The sequence below is a fragment of the Eumetopias jubatus genome, unplaced genomic scaffold, assembly GCF_037043125.1.
Source record: "Eumetopias jubatus isolate StellerSeaLion01/CBP00866 unplaced genomic scaffold, mEumJub1_p1.0 scaffold_7, whole genome shotgun sequence".
Lineage (NCBI taxonomy): Eukaryota > Metazoa > Chordata > Mammalia > Carnivora > Otariidae > Eumetopias > Eumetopias jubatus.
Window position 1 is genome coordinate 115,920,267 of NW_028274813.1, and position 21,466 is coordinate 115,941,732.

The window sequence follows — 21,466 nt, forward strand, 5'->3', positions numbered from 1 at the left end:
AATTGTGTGGGTTTGAAATGTTGCTGGACTTCCTGAGGAGATGCCCAAGTAGGCTGGTATATATGTGGATCCAAAGGTCAGGAGAGATTTGGCAGCCAAAGGCACTGAAGCCAGGATGTGGGTGGGGTGCCCAATGACAGGCAGAGTGGGTAGAGGAGAGGGCCAGGGTGGGCCCCAAGTCATCCAAATCCAAAGCCTTGCCCAGTCTATTGTTCCAGACATTTTGGCCCTTTCTGCAGGCAGCACACGGTCCTGTCCCTGTCCTTGGACCTTCCCCTTATGAGTTTTTGCCCACAGGGTTCTTTTTTCTAGAACCTAGCTCAAATATCAACAGTTTGGTGAATCCCTCTTTCCATAAAGGAATGATATGTTTATTTGTATGTTTCCTCCAGAGTCTGATGAGGTCAACATCTCATGCATCCTTTTATTATATTCCCCTGACATGGAAAATATGTTCAGCACGTTACAGGTGTGTAGCGTTGATATGTGTGAATAAATGAGCGAGCAAAAGAATAATTGGAGTGAGAGGGCTGGGAAGCCAGGAGACTGACGTCACCAGCTCAGGGGTAAAGTTCACTGTAACAACGGTGCCCACTGTGGGGCTGAGAGGCCTTCTGGGCCACCGTCACTTCTAAGTCACTAGCTCTGCCAGGCCTTCGGCACCCGCGGCCTCCCAGAGTAAAGCCTGGCCTTTTCTCTATTTCCAAGTCTGATCCCTAACTTTCCACCGTCCCCATTGGTTGCGCGACTGCCCAATGGGCAGACAGAATCCGTGAGCTCGCGCTCTTCGCCTGAGGTGTTTCCGCTCTCGTTCGCGTGTCTCGCGAGCGTTATAGTGACTCCCAGAGGCGGGGTTCAGCTCCCGGCTGCCGGAAGGGTGACGGTGCTGCGAGCGGACGGGAGCAGAGACCATGTTCCGAGCTGCAGCTCCAGGGCGGCTCCGGCGGGCGGTGAGTCCCGGAGGGGTGGGCCGAGACCGGTGACGGTCCAGCCTCAGTGTGCTGTCCCTGTGAGAGTCTTGGCGAAGGTCATCGTCTCCCACAGACCTGACCGACCTTAACGTAGACGGGCCCAGCCCGATCTGTAGCTCGGGCTCAGAGTTTTGGGGCCTGCTCTGGACTCCTTCCGGGTCGCCAGCGTTGGGGGGCGGGGGCGAAGTCAGAGGTCAGGGTGACCTCAAGTATGAAGCTGCGCTTCTGCCCGCCCCCCCCTCCGGGTTTATTCCGCACTCTCCCAGGCCGCCAGGTTCTCCGCATTGGCGGGGAGCAGGCTGCCATGTCCCCGGGAATCGCTAGCGGAGGGAGGAAAATGTCGCTGCTGGGATGCCCTCTTGGAAAGAGTTTAAAACCTGAATTCACCTGGAAGCCAGCGTTTCTGGAGAAATTAAAACCTTTTTTCTGGGCGCGTCGTGGCTGCTGGCATCCGTTCACAGTCTGGGGGACTGGGGGGCTGGAAGGGGTAGGGTGGTTTTGTGGAAACTTGCTCTGCTCCCTGGCTATTGGGCAGTGTTGAGTATAGGTGATTGTAGTGTAACGTCAGCCATCCAATTTGACAGCTTTAGCCAGTTTTGAAAAGCAGGCATCTTTTCATACTGCAGGCTGACCTGCTTTTAAACCAGTAGTAGATTGTTGGTTAAAGAGCCAGGGAACTTGATAGTGGTAAGTTTTTGATACTTTCCTTAGTGACAAATCATGAGTTTACCACATTTTTCTGTTGTGAGAAATACTGATAGAAAGTATATTTTTGTCTTTATGCTATGGGACAATAGTATTTGGAGGTTGACCAATTACAAGTCAAGTAACAATTTATATTGTGGATTCTGTAAGTTTACCAATTTCCAATTAGGTTGACTGAAAAATAAGATTGTTAAACTGGGTCAGAAACCTTGCTGATGTTTTGTACTTTTTCTACAGGTTGTTTTAAGCATGCATATTTTCCCATCCACCACAGAGATTTTTCTGAGACATAGCTGGCAATCTTCCTACATGTCTGTAGGTTCTTTTTCTGTGTATTCCTTGTTTCATTAAAAAAAAAAAAAATTCCTGTTTGTCCCTGTCCCTTGTGAGAAAAGTTCAAATCCCCGTCCTTCAGGGCATTGTTCATTTTTTATCCCAGGAGATTTTTTTTTTCCTCAGAAGATATAGACATAAACAAGTTAAAGTCATTGATTTGGGAAAATTCCACATATCAGAGTGAGACTGGCAGAAAAATAGCTATGCAGTAATAAGGTAGTTTTGTGGGCAGGTTAGGAGTCTGGCATAAGTGAAGTAATCTTGCGCCTGGGTGGTTCAGTTGATTAAGTGTCTGCCTTCAGCTCAGGTCATGATATCAGGGTCCTAGGATCAAGCCCCCTGTCTGGCTCCCTGCTCAGTGGGTAGTCGGCTTCTCCTTCTGCCCCCCACCCTGCTTGTGTTCTCTGTCTCTTAAATAAATAAATAAAATCTTAAAAAAAAAATAAGTGAAATAATTTTAGTGGGGGTAATTTAGGACTCAGATGTTTTATAGATCTAACAGAAAAAATGGAATGATTAGCTTAAGTTTAACACAATTTGCCAATAGACATACATGGTATTTCCACGTCTTTATTGTGGTTTGCCAAAAAGTTTGACCTTGACTTACTTTGAAAATATGAAGTCAAGCTAAGTAGAGTAGTTGCTCTAAAGTCATAAGAATGTTTCAGAGTTGAATTTCAAGAATATAAGGAAGTGGTGGGAGCACTTCTAAAATAGATCCATAAATACACATACATATTTAACTTTTTAAATTTTGAAATAATTTCAGACTTACAGGAAAGCTGTAAGAATAGTGTACATAATTCTCAAAACCCTTTCAGTTTTACTAGTTAACAGTTTGGCACATTTGCTTTATTTTTTTTCATATATACTTATTTTCTTTTTCCTTTTTTTTAAGATTGATTTATTTGAGGGAAAGCACGTGTGCATGCATGAGAGAGAGAGAGAGAGAGAGAGAGCGAGCAAGCGTGCACCAGCACATGCACTCTGGGGGAGGGCCCGAGGGAGGGAGAGGGAGAATCCAGAAGCAGAATCCAGAAGCTGGATTCATGGAGCCAAGATCCTGACCTGAGCTGAAACCAAGAGTTGGCCTCTCAACTGACTGAGCCACCCAGGTGCCCCTTATTATTTTTATGAACCATTTGAGAATGTGTTGCAGGCATGCCCCTTATTCTTAAGTAAGTCAGTGTGTATTTTCTGAGAACAAGGAGGTTCACTTTTCATTTCTGCAGTAAAATCGGCAAAGTCAGGAACGTTAACAGTGATACAGTACTATTATCTAATCTGCAGACATTCATATGTTGCCAGTTGTCACATTAATATCATTTATAGCAGTTTTTCTAACAGTTTGGTTTAGGGTGGTCCAGGATCATGCCTTGCATTTAGTTTTCATGTCTCTTTAGTCTTTGTTAGAAAAGCTCCTCAGCCTTTCTTTAGCTTTGATGGCATTGACTTTTTTTTTTTTTTTTAAGATTTATTTATTTGACAGAGAGACACAGTGAGAGAGGGAACACAAGCAGGGGGAGTGAGAGAGGGAGAAGCAGGCTTCCCGCGGAGCAGGGAGCCTGATGCGGAACTTGATCCCATCATGACCTGAGCCGAAGGCAGACGCTTAACCGACTGAGCCACCCAGACGCCCTGGCATGGACATTTTTGAAGAGTGCAGGCCTTTTTTGTTAACTTTCCGATTTAGGTTTGTCTGGTGTTTCCTCATGGTTATTTTGGCGGGAGTCTCGCAGAAGTGATACATGTTCTCAGTGCATCATGTTAGGAGGCTCATAAATTTGATTTATCCCATTATTGGTGATGTTAACTTTACTTAGCTAAAGTGTTGTTCACCAGGTTTTTCCACTAACAAGTTACTACTTCTACCTTTGTGATTTTTAACTAATTTGTAGGGAGATACATTGAGATTATGTAAATCTCCTGTTTCTCATCAGACTTTTACCCATTAGTCTTAACATCTATTGATGTTAAGAGAAATTATTACTAAAATGTAAAATGGTAATTTTTTGAATTCCATCATTCCTTTTTTTTAAATTTTTTTATTATGTTAATCACCATATATTACATAATTTGTTTTGGTGTACTGTTCCATGATTCATTGTTTGTTCATAACACCCAGTGCTGCATGCAGAATGTGCCCTCCTCAATACCCATCACCAGGCTAACCCATCCCCCCACCCTCCTCCCCTCTAGAACCCTCAGTTTGTTTTTCAGAGTCCATCATCTCTCCTGGTTCGTGTCCCCCTCTGACTTACTCCCCTTCATTCTTCCTCTCCTGCTATCTTCTTCTTTTTCTTTTTTCTTAAAATATGTTGCGTTATTTGTTTCAGAAGTACAGATCTGTGATTCAACAGTCTTACACAATTCACAGCGCTCACCGTAGCACATATCTTCCCCAATGTCCATCACCCAGCCACCCCATCCCTCCCACCCCCGACCACTCCAGCAACCCTCAGATTAAGAATTCCTCATATCAGTGAGGTCATATGATACATGTCTTTCCCTGATTGACTTATTTCACTCAGCGTAACATCCTCCAGTTCCATCCACGTCGTTGCAAATGGCAAGATCTCATTCCTTTTGATAGCTGCATAATATTCCATTGTGTATATATACCACATCTTCTTTATCCATTCATCTGTCGATGGACATCTTGGCTCTTTCCACAGTTTGGCTATTGTGGACATTGCTGCTATAAACATTGGGGTGCACGTACCCCTTCGGGTCCCTACATTTTTATCTTTGGGGTAAATACCCAGTAGTGCAATTGCTGGATCGAATGGTAGCTCTAATTTCAACTGTTTGAGGAACCTCCATACTGTTTTCCAGAGGAGTTGCACCAGCTTGCATTCCCACCAACAGTGGAGGAGGGTTCCCCTTTCTCCACATCCCCGCCAACATCTGTCGTTCCCTGACTTGTTAATTTTAGCCATTCTGACTGGTGTGAGGTGGTATCTCATTGAGGTTTTGATTTGGATTTCCCTGATGCCGAGTGATGTTGAGCACTTTTTCATGTGCCTGTTGGCCATTTGGATGTCTTCTTTGGAAAAATGTTTGTTCATGTCTTCTGCCCATTTCTTGATTGGATTATTTGTTCTTTCGGTGTTGAGTTTGATAAGTTCTTTATAGATTTTGGATACTAGCCCTTTATCTGATATGTCATTTGCAAATATTTTCTCCCATTCTGTCGGTTGTCTTTTGGTTTTGTGGACTGTTTCTTTTGCTGTGCAAAAGCTTTTTATCTTGATGAAATCCCAATAGTTCATTTTTGCCCTGGCTTCCTGTGCCTTTGGCGATGTTTCTAGGAAGAAGTTGCTGCGGCTGAGGTCGAAGAGGTTGCTACCTGTGTTCTCCTTTAGGATTTGAATGGACTCCTGTCTCACGTTTAGGTCTTTCAACCATTTGGAGTCTATTTTTGTGTGTGGTGTAAGGAAATGGTCCAGTTTCATTCTTCTGCATGTGGCTGTCCAATTTTCCCAACACCATTTGTTGAAGAGACTGTCTTTTTTCCACTGGACATTCTTTCCTGCTTTGTCAAAGATAAGTTGACCATAGAGTTGAGGGTCCATTTCTGGGCTCTCGATTCTGTTCCATTGATCTATGTGTCTGTTTTTGTGCCAGTACCATACTGTCTTGATGATGACAGCTTTGTAATAGAGCTGGAAGTCCGGAATTGTGATGCCGCCAGCTTTGCTTTTCTTTTTCAATATTCCTCTGGCTATTCGGGGTCTCTTCTGGTTCCATACAAATTTCGGGATTATTGGTTCCATTTCTTTGAAAAAAGTGGATGGTATTTTGATGGGGATTGCATTGAATGTGTAGATTGCTCTAGGTAGCATTGACATCTTCACAATGTTGGTTCTTCCAATCCATGAGCATGGAACGTTTTTCCATTTCTTTGTGTCTTCTTCAATTTCTTTCCTGAGTATTTTATAGTTTTCTGAGTACAGATCCTTTGCCTCTGTGGTTAAATTTATTCCTAGGCATCTTATGGTTTTGGGTGCAATTGTGAATGGGATCGACTCCTTGATTTGTCTCTCTTCTGTCTTCTTTTTGGTGTATAGGAATGCCACTGATTTCTGTGCATTGATTTTATAGCCTGCTACTTGACTGAATTCCTGTATGAGTTCTAGCAGTTTTGGGGTGGAGTCTTTTGGGTTTTCCACATAAAGTATCATGTCATCTTCAAAGAGTGAGAGTTTGACTTCCTCTTTGCCGATTTGGATGCCTTTGATTTCTTTTTGTTGTCTGATTGCTGTGGCTAGGACTTCTAATACTATGTTGAATAGCAGTGGTGAGAGTGGACATCCCTGCCGTGTTCCTGACCTTAGGGGAAAACCTCTCAGCTTTTCCCCATTGAGAATGATATTCGCTGTAGGTTTTTCGTAGATGGCTTTTATGATATTGAGGTATGTACCCTCTATCCCTATACTCTGAAGAGTTTTGATCAAGAAAGGATGCTGCACTTTGTCAAATGCTTTTTCTGCATCTATTGAGAGGATCCTATGATTCTTGTTCTTTCTTTTGTTAATGTATTGTATCACGTTGATTGATTTGCGGATGTTGAACCAGCCTTGCAGCCCAGGGATAAATCCCACTTGGTCGTGGTGAATAATCCTTTTAATGTACTGTTGGATCCTATTGGCTAGTATTTTGGTGAGAATTTTTGCATCCATGTTCATCAAGGATATTGGTCTGTAATTCTCCTTTTTGATGGGGTCTTTGTCTGGTTTTGGGATCACGGTAATGGTGGCCTCATAAAATGAATTTGGAAGTTTTCCTTCCATTTCTATTTTTTGGAACAGTTTCAGGAGAATAGGTATGAATTCTTCTTTAAATGTCTGATAGAATTCCCCTGGGAAGCCATCTGGCCATGGGCTTTTGTTTCTTGGGAGATTTTTGATGACTGCTTCAATTTCCTTAGTGGTTATAGGTCTGTTCAGGTTTTCTATTTCTTCCTGGTTCAGTTTTGGCAGTTGATACATCTCTAGGAATGCACCCATTTCTTCCAGGTTATCTAATTTGCTGGCATAGAGTTGCTCATAATATGTTCTTATAATTGTTTGTATTTCTTTGGTGTTGGTTGTGATCTCTCCTCTTTCATTCATGATTTTGTTGATTTGGGTCATTTCTCTTTTCTTTTTGATCAGTCTGGCCAGGGGTTTATCAATCTTGTTCATTCTTTCAAAGAACCAGCTCCTAGTTTCGTTGATCTGTTCTACTGTTCTTTTGGTTTCTATTTCATTGATTTCTGCTCTGATCTTTATGATTTCTCTTCTCCTGCTGAGTTTAGGCTTTATTTGCTGTTCTTTCTCCAGCTCCATTAGGTGTAGGGTTAGATTGTGTATTTGAGACCTTTCTTGTTTCTTGAGAAAGGCTTGTATTGCTATATACTTTCCTCTCAGGACTGCCTTTGCTGTATCCCAAAGATTTTGGACAGTTGTGTTTTCATTTTCATTGGTTTCCATGAATTTTTTTAATTCTTCTTTAATTTCCTGGTTGACCCATTCATTCTTTAGTAGGATGCTCTTTAGCCTCCATGTATTTGAGTTCTTTCCGACTTTCCTCTTGTGACTGAGTTCTAGTTTCAAAGCATTGTGGTCTGAAAATATGCAGGGAATGATCCCAATCTTTTGGTACCAGTTGAGACCTGATTTCTGACCTAGGATGTGATCAATTCTGGAGAATGTTCCATGGGCACTAGAGAAGAATGTGTATTCCGTTGCTTTGGGATGGAATGTTCTGAATATGTCTGTGAAGTCCATTTGGTCCAGTGTGTCATTTAAAGTCTTTATTTCCTTATTGATCTTTTCCTTAGATGATCTGTCCATTTCAGTCAGGGGGGTGTTAAAGTCCCCTACTATTATTGTATTGTTGTCAATGTGTTTCTTTGCTTTTGTTATTAATTGCCTTATATAATTGGCTGCTCCCATGTTCGGGGCATAGATATTTACAATTGTTAGATCTTCTTGTTGGATAGACCCTTTAAGTAGGATATAGTGTCCTTCCTCATCTCTTATTACAGTCTTTGTTTTAAAATCTAGTTTGTCTGATATAAGGATCGCCACCCCAGCTTTCTTTTGGTGTCCATTAGCATGGTAAATGGTTTTCCACCCCCTCACTTTCAATCTGGGGGTATCTTTGGGTCTAAAATGAGTCTCTTGCAGACAGCATATGGATGGGTCTTGTTTTTTAATCCAATCTGATAGCCTGTGTCTTTTGATTGGGGCATTGAGCCCATTTACATTCAGGGTAACTATTGAAAGGTATGAATTTAGTGCCATTGTATTGCCTGTAAGGTGACTGTTACTGTATGTTGTCTGTGTTCCTTTCTGATCTTTGCTGCTTTTAGGCTCTCTCTTTGCTTAGAGGACCCCTTTCAATATTTCTTGGGGGGCTGGTTTCATGTTTGCAAATTCCTTTAGTTTTTGTTTGTTCTGGAAGCTTTTTATCTCTCCTTCTATTTTCAATGACAGCCTAGCTGGATATAGTATTCTTGGCTGCATATTTTTCTCGTTTAGTGCTCTGAAGATATCTTGCCAGTCCTTTCTGGCCTGCCAGGTCTCTGTGGATAGGTCTGTTGCCAATCTAATATTTTTACCATTGTAGGTTACATATCTCTTCTCCCGAGCTGCTTTCAGGATTTTCTCTTTGTCTCTGAGACTCGTAAGTTTTACTATTAGATGTCGGGGTGTTGACCTATTTTTATTGATTTTGAGAGGGGTTCTCTGTGCCTCCTGGATTTTGATGCTTGTTTCCTTCCTCACATTAGGGAAGTTCTCTGCTATAATTTGCTCTAGTATACCTTCTGCCCCTCTGTCTCTTTCTTCTTCTTCTGGGATCCCAATTATTCTAATGTTGTTTTGTCTTATCGAATCACTTATCTCTCGAATTCTGCCCTCGTGATCCTGTAGTTGTTTCTCCCTCTTTTTCTCAGCCTCTTTACTTTCCATCATTTGGTCTTCTATATCACTGATTCTCTCTTCTGCCTCATTTATCCTAGCAGTTAGTGCCCCCATTTTTGATTGCACCTCATCAATAGCCTTTTTGATTTCGACTTGGTTAGGTTTTAGTTCTTTTATTTCTCCAGAAAGGGTTTCTCTAATAACTTCCACGCTTTTTTCAAGCCCAGCTAGTATCTTTAAAGTCATGATTCTGAACTCTAGGTCCGACATCGTACTAATGTCCGTATTGAGTAGGTCCCTGGCTGACGGTACTACCTCTTGTTCTTTTTGCTGAGTTGATCTTTTTCGTCTTGTCATTTTGTCCAGAGGAGAATAGATGAATGAGAGAACAAAATGCTAACAGGTTTACAACGTCCCCAGCAAATATACTGTATACAAATCAGAAAAGACCTGAAACCAGGGGAAAAGAAAGGGAAAGAGAGAAAAAAGAAAGAGAAAAGAAAAAAAAAAGATAAAAACAAAAACAGAACAATACAAAAAAAAAGCAGAATGTGATCAAATATGATAAGGCTAGTGCATAGATCAGTGCCACACACTAGATTTTGGGCGTATTTTGGTCTGTTAGAAAAAAGTGCCTCCTAAAATTTTAAAGGAAGAAAGACATATGTACAAAATAAGGGTTGATACAATGAAGGGATAGAAGATGACTGTAAAGATGAAAATTATAAAAGATTTTATAAAAGGACTTGATAAGATAAGAAGTTGTTTGAAAAAAGAAAGACGATTTAAGAAAAAAAAAGAAAAAGAAAAAAGGGAGAGAATGTGATCAGGCAGGAGACTAGATCCATCCTTCCTTCTACATTTATTAGCATTCTTTTATAAGGCAGAACATTTCCTTATTGCTTATTTATGTATTTATTATGGATCCTTTATTATTAGGTTATAATCCATTAATGTCACATTTTTTATTATGTTAATCACCATACATCATTAGTTTTTGATATAGCGTTTCATGATTCATTGTTTGCGTATAACACCCAGTGCTCCATTCAGAACGTGCCCTCTTTAATACCCATCAGCAGGTTAACTCATCCCCCAACCCCCCCCCCCGAACCCTCAGTTTGTTTCTCAGAGTCCATAGTCTCTCATGGTTCGTCTCCCCCTCCGATTCCGCCCCTTCATTTTTCCCTTCCTGCTATCTTTTTTTTTTTTTTAGCATATAATATATTATTTGTTTCAGAGGTACAGGTCTGTGATTCAACAGTCTAACACAATTCATAGCGCTCACCATAGCACATACCCTCCCCAATGTCTGTCACCCAGCCACCCCATCCCTCCCACCCTGCACCACTCCAGCAACCCTCAGTTTGTTTCCTGAGATTAAGAATTCCTCATATCAGTGAGGTCATATGATATATGTCTTTCTCTGATTGATTTATTTTGCTCAGCATAACACCCTCCAGTTCCATTCATGTCGTTGCAAATGGCAAGATCTCATTCCTTTTGATGGCTGCATAATATTCCATTCTCTGTATATATACCACATCTTTATCCATTCATCTGTCGATGGACATCTTGGCTCTTTCCACAGTTTGGCTATTGTGGACATTGCTGCTATAAACATCGGGGTGCACGTACCCCTTTGGATCCCTACATTTGTATCTTTGGGGTAAATACCCAGTAGTGCAATTGCTGAGTTGTATGGTAGCTCTATTTTCAACTTTTTGAGGAACCTCCATACTGTTTTCCAGAGTGGCTACACCAGCTTGCATTTCCACCAACAGTGGGGGAGGGTTCCCCTTTCTCTGCATCCCTGCCAACATCTGTCGCTTCCTGACTTGTTAATTTTAGCCATTCTGACGGGTGTGAGGTGGTATCTCATTGAGGTTTTAATTTGGATTTCCCTGATGCAGAGCGATTTTGAGCACTTTTTCATGTGTCTGTTGGCCATTGGGATGTCTTCTTTGGAAAAATGTTCATGTCTTGTGCCCATTTCTTGATTGGATCATTTGTTCTTTGGGTGTTGAGTTTGATAAGTTCTTTATAGATTTTGGATACTAGCCCTTTATCTGATATGTCATTTGCAAATATCTTCTCCCATTCTGTCGGCTGTTTTTTGGTTTTGTTGACTGTTTCCTTTGGTGTGCGAAAGCTTTTTAACTTGATGAAGTCCCAGTAGTTCATTTTTGCCCTTGCTGCCCTTACCTTGGGCGATGTTTCTAGGAAGAAGTTGCTGCGGCGGAGGTCGAAGAGGTTGCTGCCTCTGTTCTCCTTTAGGATTTTGATGGACTCCTGTCTCACGTTTAGGTCTTTCAACCATTTGGAGATTATTTTTTGTGTGTGGTATAAGGAAATGGTCCAGTTTCATTCTTCTGCATGTGGCTGTCCAATTTTCCCAACACCATTTGTTGAAGAGACTGTCTTTTTGCCATTGGACATTCTTTCCTGCCTTGTCGAAGATTAGTTGACCATAGAGTTGAGGGTCCATTTCTGGGCTCTCTATTCTGTTCCATTGATCTATGTGTCTGTTTTTATGCCAGTGCCATACTGTCTTGATGACAGCTTTGTGATAGAGCTTGAAGTCCGGAATTGTGATGCCGCCACCCTTGCTTTTCTTTTTCAACATTCCTGTGGCTTTTCAGGGTCTTTTCTGGTTCCATACAAATTGTAGGATTATTTGTTCCATTTCTTTGAAAAAAGTGGATGGTATTTTGATAGGGATTGCATTAAATGTGTAGATTGCTCTAGGTAGCATTGAGATCCTCACAATATTTGTTCTTTCAATCCATGAGCATGGAACGTTTTTCCATTTCTTTGTGTCTTCCTCAATTTCTTTCATGAGTATTTTATAGTTTTCTGAGTACAGATCCTTTGCCTCTTTGGTTAGATTTATTCCTAGGTATCTTACGGTATTGGGTGCAATTGTAAATGGGATCGACTCCTTAATTTCTCTTTCTTCTGTCTCCTTGCTGGTGTAAGGGAATGCCACTGATATCTGTGCATTGATTTTATATCCTGCCACTTTACTGAATTCCTGTATGAGTTCTTGCAGTTTTGGGGTGGAGTCTTTTGGGTTTTCCACATAAAGTATCATATCATCTGCAGACAGTGAGAGTTTGACTTCCTCTTTGCCGATTTGGATGCCTTTGATTTCTTTTTGTTGTCTGATTGTCCTGGTAGGACTTCTAATACTATGTTGAATAGCAGTGGTGATAGTGGACATCCTTGCCATGTTTCTGACCTTAGGGGGAAAGCGCTCAGTTTTTCCCCTTTGAGAATGATGTTGGCTGTAGGTTTTTCATAGATGGCTTTTATGATATTGAGGTATGTACCCTCTATCCCTATACTCTGAAGAGTTTTGATCAAGAAAGGATGCTGTACTTTGTCAAATGCTTTTTCTGCATCTATTGAGAGGATCATATGGTTCTTGTTCTTTCTTTTATTAATGTATTTTATCACATTGATTGATTTGCAGATACTGAACCAGCCTTGCACCCAGGGATAAATCCCACTTGGTCATAGTGAATAATCCTTTTAATGTGCTGTTGGATCCTATTGGCTAGTATTTTGGTGAGAATTTTTGCATTCATGTTCATCAAGGATATTGGTCTGTAATTCTCCTTTTTGATGGGGTCTTTGTCTGTTTTTGGGGATCAAGGTAATGCCTCATAAAATGAGTTTGGAAGTTTTTCTTCCATTTCTATTTTTTTGGAACAGTTTCAGAATAGGTATTAATTCTTCTTTAAATATGTGGTAGAATTCCCCTGGGAAGCCATCTGGCCCTGGGCTTTTGCTTGTTGGGAGATTTTTGATTACTGCTTCAATTTCCTTAGTGGTTATAGGTCTGTTCAGGTTTTCTGTTTCTTCCTGGTTCAGTTTTGGTAGTTTATACATCTCTAGGAATGCATCCATTTCTTCTAGACTATCTAATTTGCTGGCATATAGTTGCTCATAATATGTTCTTATAATTGTTTGCATTTCTTTGGTGTTGGTTGTGATTTTTCTTCTTTCATTCATGATTTTATTTATTTGGGTCATTTCTCTTTTCTTTTTGATAAGTTTGGCCAGGGGTTTATCAGTTTTGTTAATTCTTTCAAAGAACCAGCTCCTAGTTTCTTTGATATATTCTACCATTCTTTTGGTTTTTATTTCATTGATTTCTGCTCTGATCTTTATTATTTCTCTTTTCCTGCTGGATTTTGCCTTTATTTGCTGTTCTTTCTCTAGCTCCTTTAGGTGTAGGGTTAGGTTGTGTATTTGAGATCTTTCTTGTTTCTTGAGAAAGGCTTGTATTGCTATATACTTTCCTCTCAGGACTGCCTTTGCTGTATCCCAAAGATTTTGGACAGTTGTGTTTTCATTTTCATTGGTTTCCATGAAATTTTTTAATTCTTCTTTAATTTCCTGGTTGACCCATTCATTCTTTAGTAGGATGCTCTTAACCCTCATGTATTCGACTTCTTTCCGACTTTCCTCTTGTGACTGAGTTCTAGTTTCAAAACATTGTGGTCTGAAAATATGCAAGGAATGATCCCAATCTTTTGGTACCGGTTGAGACGTGATTTGTGGCCTAGGATGTGATCAATTCTGGAGAATGTTCCATGGGCATTAGAGAAGAATGTGTATTCCGTTGCTTTGGGATGAAATGTTCTGAATATGTCTGTGAAGTCCATCTGGTCCAGTGTGTCACTTAAAATCTTTATTCCCTTGTTGATCTTTTGTTTAGATGATCTGTCCGTTTCTGTGAGGGGGGTGTTAAAGTCCCCTACTATTATTGTATAGTTGTCGATGTGTTTCTTTGCTTTTTTTTTAATTGGTCTTATATAATTGGCCGCTCCCATGTTATGAGCATAGGTATTTACAATTGTTAGATCTTCTTGTTCGATAGACCCTTTAAGTAGGATATAGTGTCCTTTCTCATCTCTTATTACAGTCTTTGGTTTAAAATCTAATTTGTCTGATATAAGGATTGCCACCCTAGCTTTCTTTTCTTGTCCATTAGCATGGTAAATGGTTTTCCACCCTCTCACTTTCAATCTGGGGGTGTCTTTGGCTCTAAAATGAGTCTCTTGCAGATAGCATATCGATGGGTCTTGTTTTTTATCCAATCTGATAGAGTGTGTCTTTTGATTGGGGCATTTAGCCCATTTATATGCAGGGTAACTATTGAAAGATAAGAATTTAGTGCCATTGTATTGCCTGTAAGGTGACTTACTGTATATTGTCTGTGTTTCTTTCTGGTCTATGTTACTTTTAGGCTGTCTCTTTGCTTAGAGGACCCCTTTCAATATTTCCTGTAGGGCTGGTTTTGTATTTTGCAAATTCCTTTAGTTTTTGTTTGTTCTGGAAGCTTTTTATCTATCCTTCTATTTTCACTGACAGCCTAGCTGGATATAGTATTCTTGGCTGCATATTTTTTCTCATTTAGTGCTCTGAATATATCATGCCAGTCCTTTCTGGCCTGCCAGGTCTCTGTGGATAGGTCTGTTGCCAATCTAATGTTTCTACCATTGTGGGTTACAGAACTCTTGTACTGAGCTGCTTTCAGGATTTTCTCTTTGTCTCTGAGACTCGTAAGTTTTACTATTAGATGTCGGGGTGTTGACCTATTTTTATTGATTTTGAGAGGGGTTCTCTGTGCCTCCTGGATTTTGATGCCTGTTTCCTTCCCCACATTAGGGATGTTCTCTGCTATCATTTGCTCCAATATACCTTCTGCCCCCTCTCTCTTTCCTCTTCTTCTTCTGGGATCCCAATTATTCTAATATTGTTTCATCTTATGGTATCACTTATCTCTTGAATTCTGCCCTCGTGATCCAGTAGTTGTTTAGCTCTCTTTTTCTCAGCTTATTTATTATTTGGTCTTCATCAGTCTATCATCATTTGGTCTTCTATATCACTAATTCTCTCTTCTGCCTCATTTATCTTAGCAGTTAGAGACTCCATTTTTGATTGCACCTCATTTATAGGCTTTTTGATTTCAACTTGATAAGATTTTAGTCTTTTTTTCTGCAGAAAGGGTTTCTCTTACATCTTCCACGCTTTTTTCAAGCCCAGCTAGTATCTTTATAATCGTCATTCTGAACTCCAGTTTTGACATCTTACTAATGTCCGTATTGATTAGGTTGCTGGCAGTTGGTACTGCCTCTTGTTCTTTTTTTTTTTTTTAGGTGATTTTTTCCGTTTTGTCATTTTGTCCAGAGGAGAATAGATGAATGAGAGAACAAAATGCAAACAGGGTAACAATGACCCCAGAAAAATATACACTAAACAAATCAGGAGAGACCTGAAACCAGGGGAAGAGAAAGGGAAAGAAAGAAAAAAGAGAGAGAGAAAAGAAAAAGATAAAAACAAACTAACAAAACAGAATATGATCAGATATGATCAGGCTGGTGCATAGATCAGTGCCACACACTACATTTTGTGCGTATTTTGGCCTGTTAGAAGAAAGTGCCTCCCAAAATTTTAAAGAAAGAAAAACTTATATATGTATAAAAATAAGGGTAAATACGATGAAGGGATGGAATATGACTATAAAGATGAAAAGTATAAAAGATTTTATAAAAGGAATTGATAAGGAGTTGGTTGAAAAAAGAAAGAAGATTAAAAAAAAATAACGGAGAGAATGTGATCACGCAGGAGACTAGAACAAAGCCATACACTAGAGATTTAGGGTATATTTTGGTCTGTTAGAAGAAAGTGTATCCTGAAATTTTAAAGACAGAACAATTTATATATATATAGCAAAAATAAGGTTAACTACTACGAAGGGATAGAGTATGACTCTAAAAATGAAAAATAAAAAAGATTTTTTAAAAAAGAGATTGATAAGATATTGGTTGAAAAAGGGAAAAAGAAAAATTCAAAGAAAAAAAGAAAAAGAAAGTTAAAAAAAATTAACTTTGAAAGAGTAAAGAATCAGGGGAAAAAAGCCATGAATTCTGTGTGCAATATTCCGCTAGCCCTGGAGTTCTGCCGTTCTCATTGATCAGTAAACTTGGTCTTGGCTGGCTGTTCTTGCTGATCTTCTGGGGGAGGGGCCTGTTGCCATGGTTCCCAAAAACCTTTGCCCTGCCCTTGCCCTGTGCGGGCTAAGTAATCCGCTCAGGTTTGCTCTCGGGAGCTTTTGTTCCTGCAAGCTTTCCAAACAGCTTTGGAGGACGAGAGTGAAAATGGCAGCCTCCCAATCTCCACCCCGGAGGAGCCGAGAACTCAGGGCCCCAGTCCTCAGTGAGCCCCCAGAGAAAAGCAGTCAATCACTCCCGTCTGCCCGGTCTCTGGCCTCACTCACTCCTTGCTCACTCGGCCTGTGACTGAGCATTTCTGTCTCTGGCGCACGAACCCCCGTGGAGTCTCCAAACCCAGCAGATCCCTGCATTGTGCTTGGTTTATGCCAATCCTGAGCTGAGAGCCCGCTCCTCAGCTCCGTCTCTGCAGCTGGCTTCCCCGCTCTGATACCTGGGAGCTCTGCTGCACTCAGGTACCCCCAGTCTTTCTGTGACCCCAAGGGTCCTGAGACCACACTGTCCCAGCGGTGGTTCCCCCGCTTAGCCACTGCAGCGATGTCCCTCAGCGGAGCCGACTTCTAAAATTTTCGATTTTATGCTCTGCTGCTCTATCACTTGCCGGTACTGGCTGATGGAGGCCCTCTCCCCCGCCACCTATCCTCCCAAATATCGCCTTGGATTCACTTCTCCGCATGTTCTACCTTTCAAAAAGTGGTTGCTTTTCTGCTCAGAGAGTGCTGCTATTCTTTTCATCGATCTCCTGTTGAGTTTGTAGGTGTTCAGAATGGTTTGATCCGTATCTAGCTGAATTCCTGGGACCAGAGGAAATTTAGGTCTCCTACTGCTCCGCCATCTTGCTTCTCCCTCTAATATCACATTTTTTAAAAAAAGATTTATTTTAGAGAGAGAGCATGTGCGCCCCCAAGCTTGTGTTGGTGGGGGAGGGGCACAGAGAGAGGGAGAGAGATTCCCTGCTGAGTGCAAGAGACCAACATGGGGCTCCATCCCAGGACCTGAACTGAAATCAAAAGCTGGCTGGTTAACTGACAGAGCCACATAGGTGCCTCACTATCTTAATTTTTTGATGCTCTCAAGTTGTCCTATATTTCTAAAGTGGGAGTCCCTCTGGCTCCTGTTTTCTTATGATGATGTGGGAAACAAACACAAAAGAAGAAAATTAAATTTCCTTATTGCCTACAGCCCACTGACAAGTCCTTGAAACAGGTAGAGTGACCTTCCTCTAGGAACTCAGCTGCCTTTATGATTAACATGACTCTGACCTCCAGGATCCTGTAAAAGTCTTCTTTAACATAAAAATTCCTTTGGAAACTTCTTTTATCTTTATCCTCAAGATACATGTTTTCAATCATCCTCTAAGAATATGGACTACTAGGGGCACCTGGGTGGCTCAGTCGTTTAAGTGTCTGCCTTCGGCTCAGGTCATGATCCCAGAGTCCTGGGATCGAGCCCCATCAGGCTCCCTGCTCAGCAGGAAGCCTGCTTCTCCCTCTCCCACTCCCCCTGTTTGTGTTCCCTCTCTCTCTGTGTCTCTCTCTATCAAATAAATGAATAAAATCTTGGAAAAAAAAAAGAATATGGCCTACTAATTTGAAGGGTCTCATGATGAAGGTTATAGACGGTAATAAATGACCTTTCCCTAACCATGGCTAGCCCCTCAGTAGCTAGTCACCCTTCATAGTGCCAGTATAGCTCTTTCTGCCACAGGTCCTGTCTCCATGCCTTAATAAAACCACCTTTTTGCACTGAAGACATCTCAAGAATTCTTTTTTGGCCATCATCTCTGAACCTTAATATTTATACATCAGTGATGTCATAAAGTCAAGGAGCTTATCTGAAATCCCTACTTTTGAAATTTTAAAAAATTTGTTCTGTAGCTAACCATGAGTTATTTAGGAAGATATATTTCTACAAAACTATATTTTTAATGATAGATTATTAAAAGGTTGTCTTGAACTGTTAACAATGTGTATATAGCTAACTGCACTTAAAAATGATTAAGATGAGGGGGACCGGGTGACCCAGTCGTTAAGAGTCTGCCTTCGGGCTCAGGTCATGATCGAGTCCCACATCGGGCTCCCTGCTTGGCGGGAAGCCTGCTTCTCCTTCTCCCACTCCCCCTGCTTGTGTTCCCTCTCTCACTGTGTCTCTCTGTCAAATAAATAAATAAATAAAATCTTTTAAAAAAATGATTAAGATGATAAATTTTGTAAGTGTTATTTACTGCAGTTAAAAAAAATACCTTAAATTGTTAGACTGTAAGTTAAATGACTTGCATTTGGTATCTAGGTTGTTTCCAGTATTGACCTGATCTGTGCCCTTGAGCAAAGTCCTTCATCTTTGGGGGGCTCTTCAAGTCATCTGTTTAATGAAGGTGGTATTTTACATCTACAATAAAGAGCTAGAGAACACATTAAGAGGAAAATCGGTAGGCATTTGCAATTGGTTAACATTCTTGTGGGGAAATTAATCTGAATTATGAGTATTATTTTATATTCATTTGCATTTGAAATTGATTTGTTGACTAAGATACCAAAGAAATACTTTATGTGGAGAGTGAAGCAACCCTTTTCAAGGGCATTTGAATGTTCCTGTTTTTGTATTCATTGCCAGACAGGGAGGCATAACAATCATGTTTCAGAAGCTATGAAATTGGTGTGAAGAAACATGACATTTTTCAGAGTCCATGCCCTATCATTGACAAATGAGATTGAACTATGTAATTTGCATGCAAATTTTAATTTCTTTTGAAAGAAGAAAGAGAGCCAATTTCGATGGTTCTAAAAGATTTATTGTATAAGGTGAATTTTGTAAAATTACGCTGCCTGCCAATGTGTCTACTAAGGGTCTTGTCTGTTTTTTAAAGTGAAGTAAATTAAGTGTGTTTTTAATATTATAATCAATGTCATACGACATTTCTAGTCATGATTAAAAACTACCATATTTTATTATTAAAGAGGTTAAAATAAGTTATTTAAGTACAAAAATTACTATACGTTTTATTATTACAAAATGTATGTTAAAGTAGGGATAGGTGACTTTACATATTATTTATCTTTATCATTAGAGCTTGGGAAGATTATTTTTTTTAGATATTATTTACTTGAGAGAGAGAGGGAGAGCATAAGTGGGGTGGGGGGGCAGAGGGAGAGGGAGAAGCAGGCTCCCTACTGAGCAGGGAGCTGGACATGGGGCTCCATCTCAGGACTGTGGGATCATGACCTGAGCCGAAGGCAGATGTTTAACCAACTGATTCACCCAGGTGCCCCAGAACTTGGAAAGTTTTACAGTTTATTCCTGCCTTTTTATTTTATTTTTGATTTAAGAAGCAAAAAGACCCTCATGCTGTCCTTCCCCTTACCCAAATCTCACTTCGTTTTCAAAGATGATGGGGGGGGGGGTAGGTTAAAATTATTCTTACTACTTTAGGTTTGAGTGGGTTTGTAAGGGTAGAGTAGGGAGTTAGAATCCAGCTTTTTTTTTTTCTTCTAACACCTATGGTAGTTTATTACATGAACACAGAGTTGAAGTCATAGTGGGAACTCCTGAGCAGTAAATCTCTTGGTTACATCTAAGACTGAAAACATCAAAGGCAGTGTCAACACTGTTAAGGTTGAATAAGAGAAGAACCAAAATATATTCATTGGATCTAGCTATAACAAGGTTGTTAGTGACTTTGAAGAGATTGGATTCAGTCTTATGGTGGATGTGAAAGCCAGTTTGCTGTGAGTAAAGGAGAGAAAGATGAGGCAGTAATTGGTGCTTACAGACATTATTTTCAAGAAGTTTGGCTCTGAAAGAGTGGAGAGAGAATGATAACCCCTTTTAGCCCTGCCCTCAAAAAGTATACCCTCTCAGAAAGGCCAGTGAGCTCTATGAGGTATGTGGTTGGTATGTGAAAGAAAACTTCACATTTTACTATTTAAGTCTAATCAGTTTTGGTAAGTTTTCTGAAAGCATGATGGGATATCTGTTGTAGTGATTTAACAAGTTTATATACTGTTCTTGGATAATTAAGTTACTAGTGAGATAACAAAGAGTTGCTTTTTAGTTTATCATTCTGGGGAAACTTCATTTAGTCACTAAACATTTATTGAGTGCCAGCTGTGTGCCAGGCACTTAGTGGGTACTAAATTCACAGTGGGGAACAGACACGCCTAATTCCTGCCCACATGGTGTGGATAGATGAGGGAGACAGACATTGAACACACTATTTTAAGTATGATTGATGTAACAGAAAAGTGTATAGGGTATTTGGAGAACATGCAATGGCAGGGAGGATAATCTAGTTAGGGGGCTGGGAAAATTGACAAGATATCTGAAATTACTTTGTAAACTGAGGTGCTTTATAATTGTTATTGAGTGATAAAGTAATAGGGTGGAGGATTTTCTTTAGATGAAAACATCATTTTTGAGTTTTGTCTATCTTAAGTCACTTGTTTATTTTAATTCTGTTCATATTGTAAGTGTTCTTAATTAGATATTTTGGTTTTTAAATATGGATTATTTGCAGGGTTGAGCTAGAAACAGAAATAAAGCATCAGTCGTGTTAGTTTGGTTGTTAAAACAAAACAAAATTGAAAGTCCATGTGAATTTTGTCTAAGGTAAGGTGGAACATGCTGAAGGAGCCCTGGAAATTAAGAAAAAATAGTCCTGGAGTAATGACACTGTGAAAAGGAAGATCTGTAGCACCCTTGTTTCATTTCTGTGTAACTCTGAAGGGCCGTCATAGCTCCATGGCTCTTTGTGGGTTCAGCCTAGATCTTTGTTGTGACTGCTCTGCATTCTTGCAGTTTAGCTTCTTCCACTACCCAGTCCTGACTCCTTGATGGCCTCATAGATGTTGTTTCCAGAGTACTCCCCAATAAACTTGTACATTCACACATATAAAAGGAAGATATAAGTGTAAGGTGGCAACAAGCCTTTAAAGCACCCACTATATGCAGTGAATTAACTTCTCTCCTATGTGTCTAGAATGGTCCTAGCTATGTGCGTTCTTGGGAGAATTAAGACAACAGTCTTTTAGATTTTCTGTGGCTTAGGTGAGCAGCCTTGGAGAAAGGCTGATCTAGAGTCTTAATTGCTTTCTACAGCTCAGTGTATAGAGTAGAAGTATTTAAAGGATGTTTTTAAAGCAACAGATTTTTTTTAAAATATATGAGAAACAATAGACTATTTGGGGAGCAGTTTTAGATTCACTGCAAAATTGAGCAGAAACTATGGAGATTTCCCATGTATTTCCCCCTGCTTGTCCCCACCTTTCTGCACTATCAGCATCCTGCACCAGAGTGGTTCTTGTGTTCCAATTGATGAAACCGTATTTACATATTATCAACCAAAATTCATAGTTTACATTAGGGTTCACTCTTAGTGTTCTACATTCTGTGGGTGTATCCCAAGTGTACAGTGGCATGTATCCACTATTACAGTATTATACAAAATAGTTTCACTGCCCTAAAATCTGTGCTCTGTTTGTTTCCCTCTAACCCCTCTGCCCCCAACCCCTGGCAACTGCTG

General features: G+C 40.3%; 1 protein-coding gene across 1 annotated transcript in view; it reads left to right on the forward strand.

Annotated features, from left to right (window-relative positions):
- The first annotated feature begins 857 nt into the window (after positions 1-857).
- The window catches only part of ETFA (electron transfer flavoprotein subunit alpha), an 88,968-nt gene continuing 68,359 nt past the window's right edge, over positions 858-21,466 (forward strand). Inside the window, exon 1 of the mRNA XM_028092677.2 lies at positions 858-950. Coding sequence (XP_027948478.1) covers positions 912-950 — 39 coding nt within the window. The 5' untranslated portion in view covers positions 858-911. The remainder of the gene's footprint in view (positions 951-21,466) is intronic.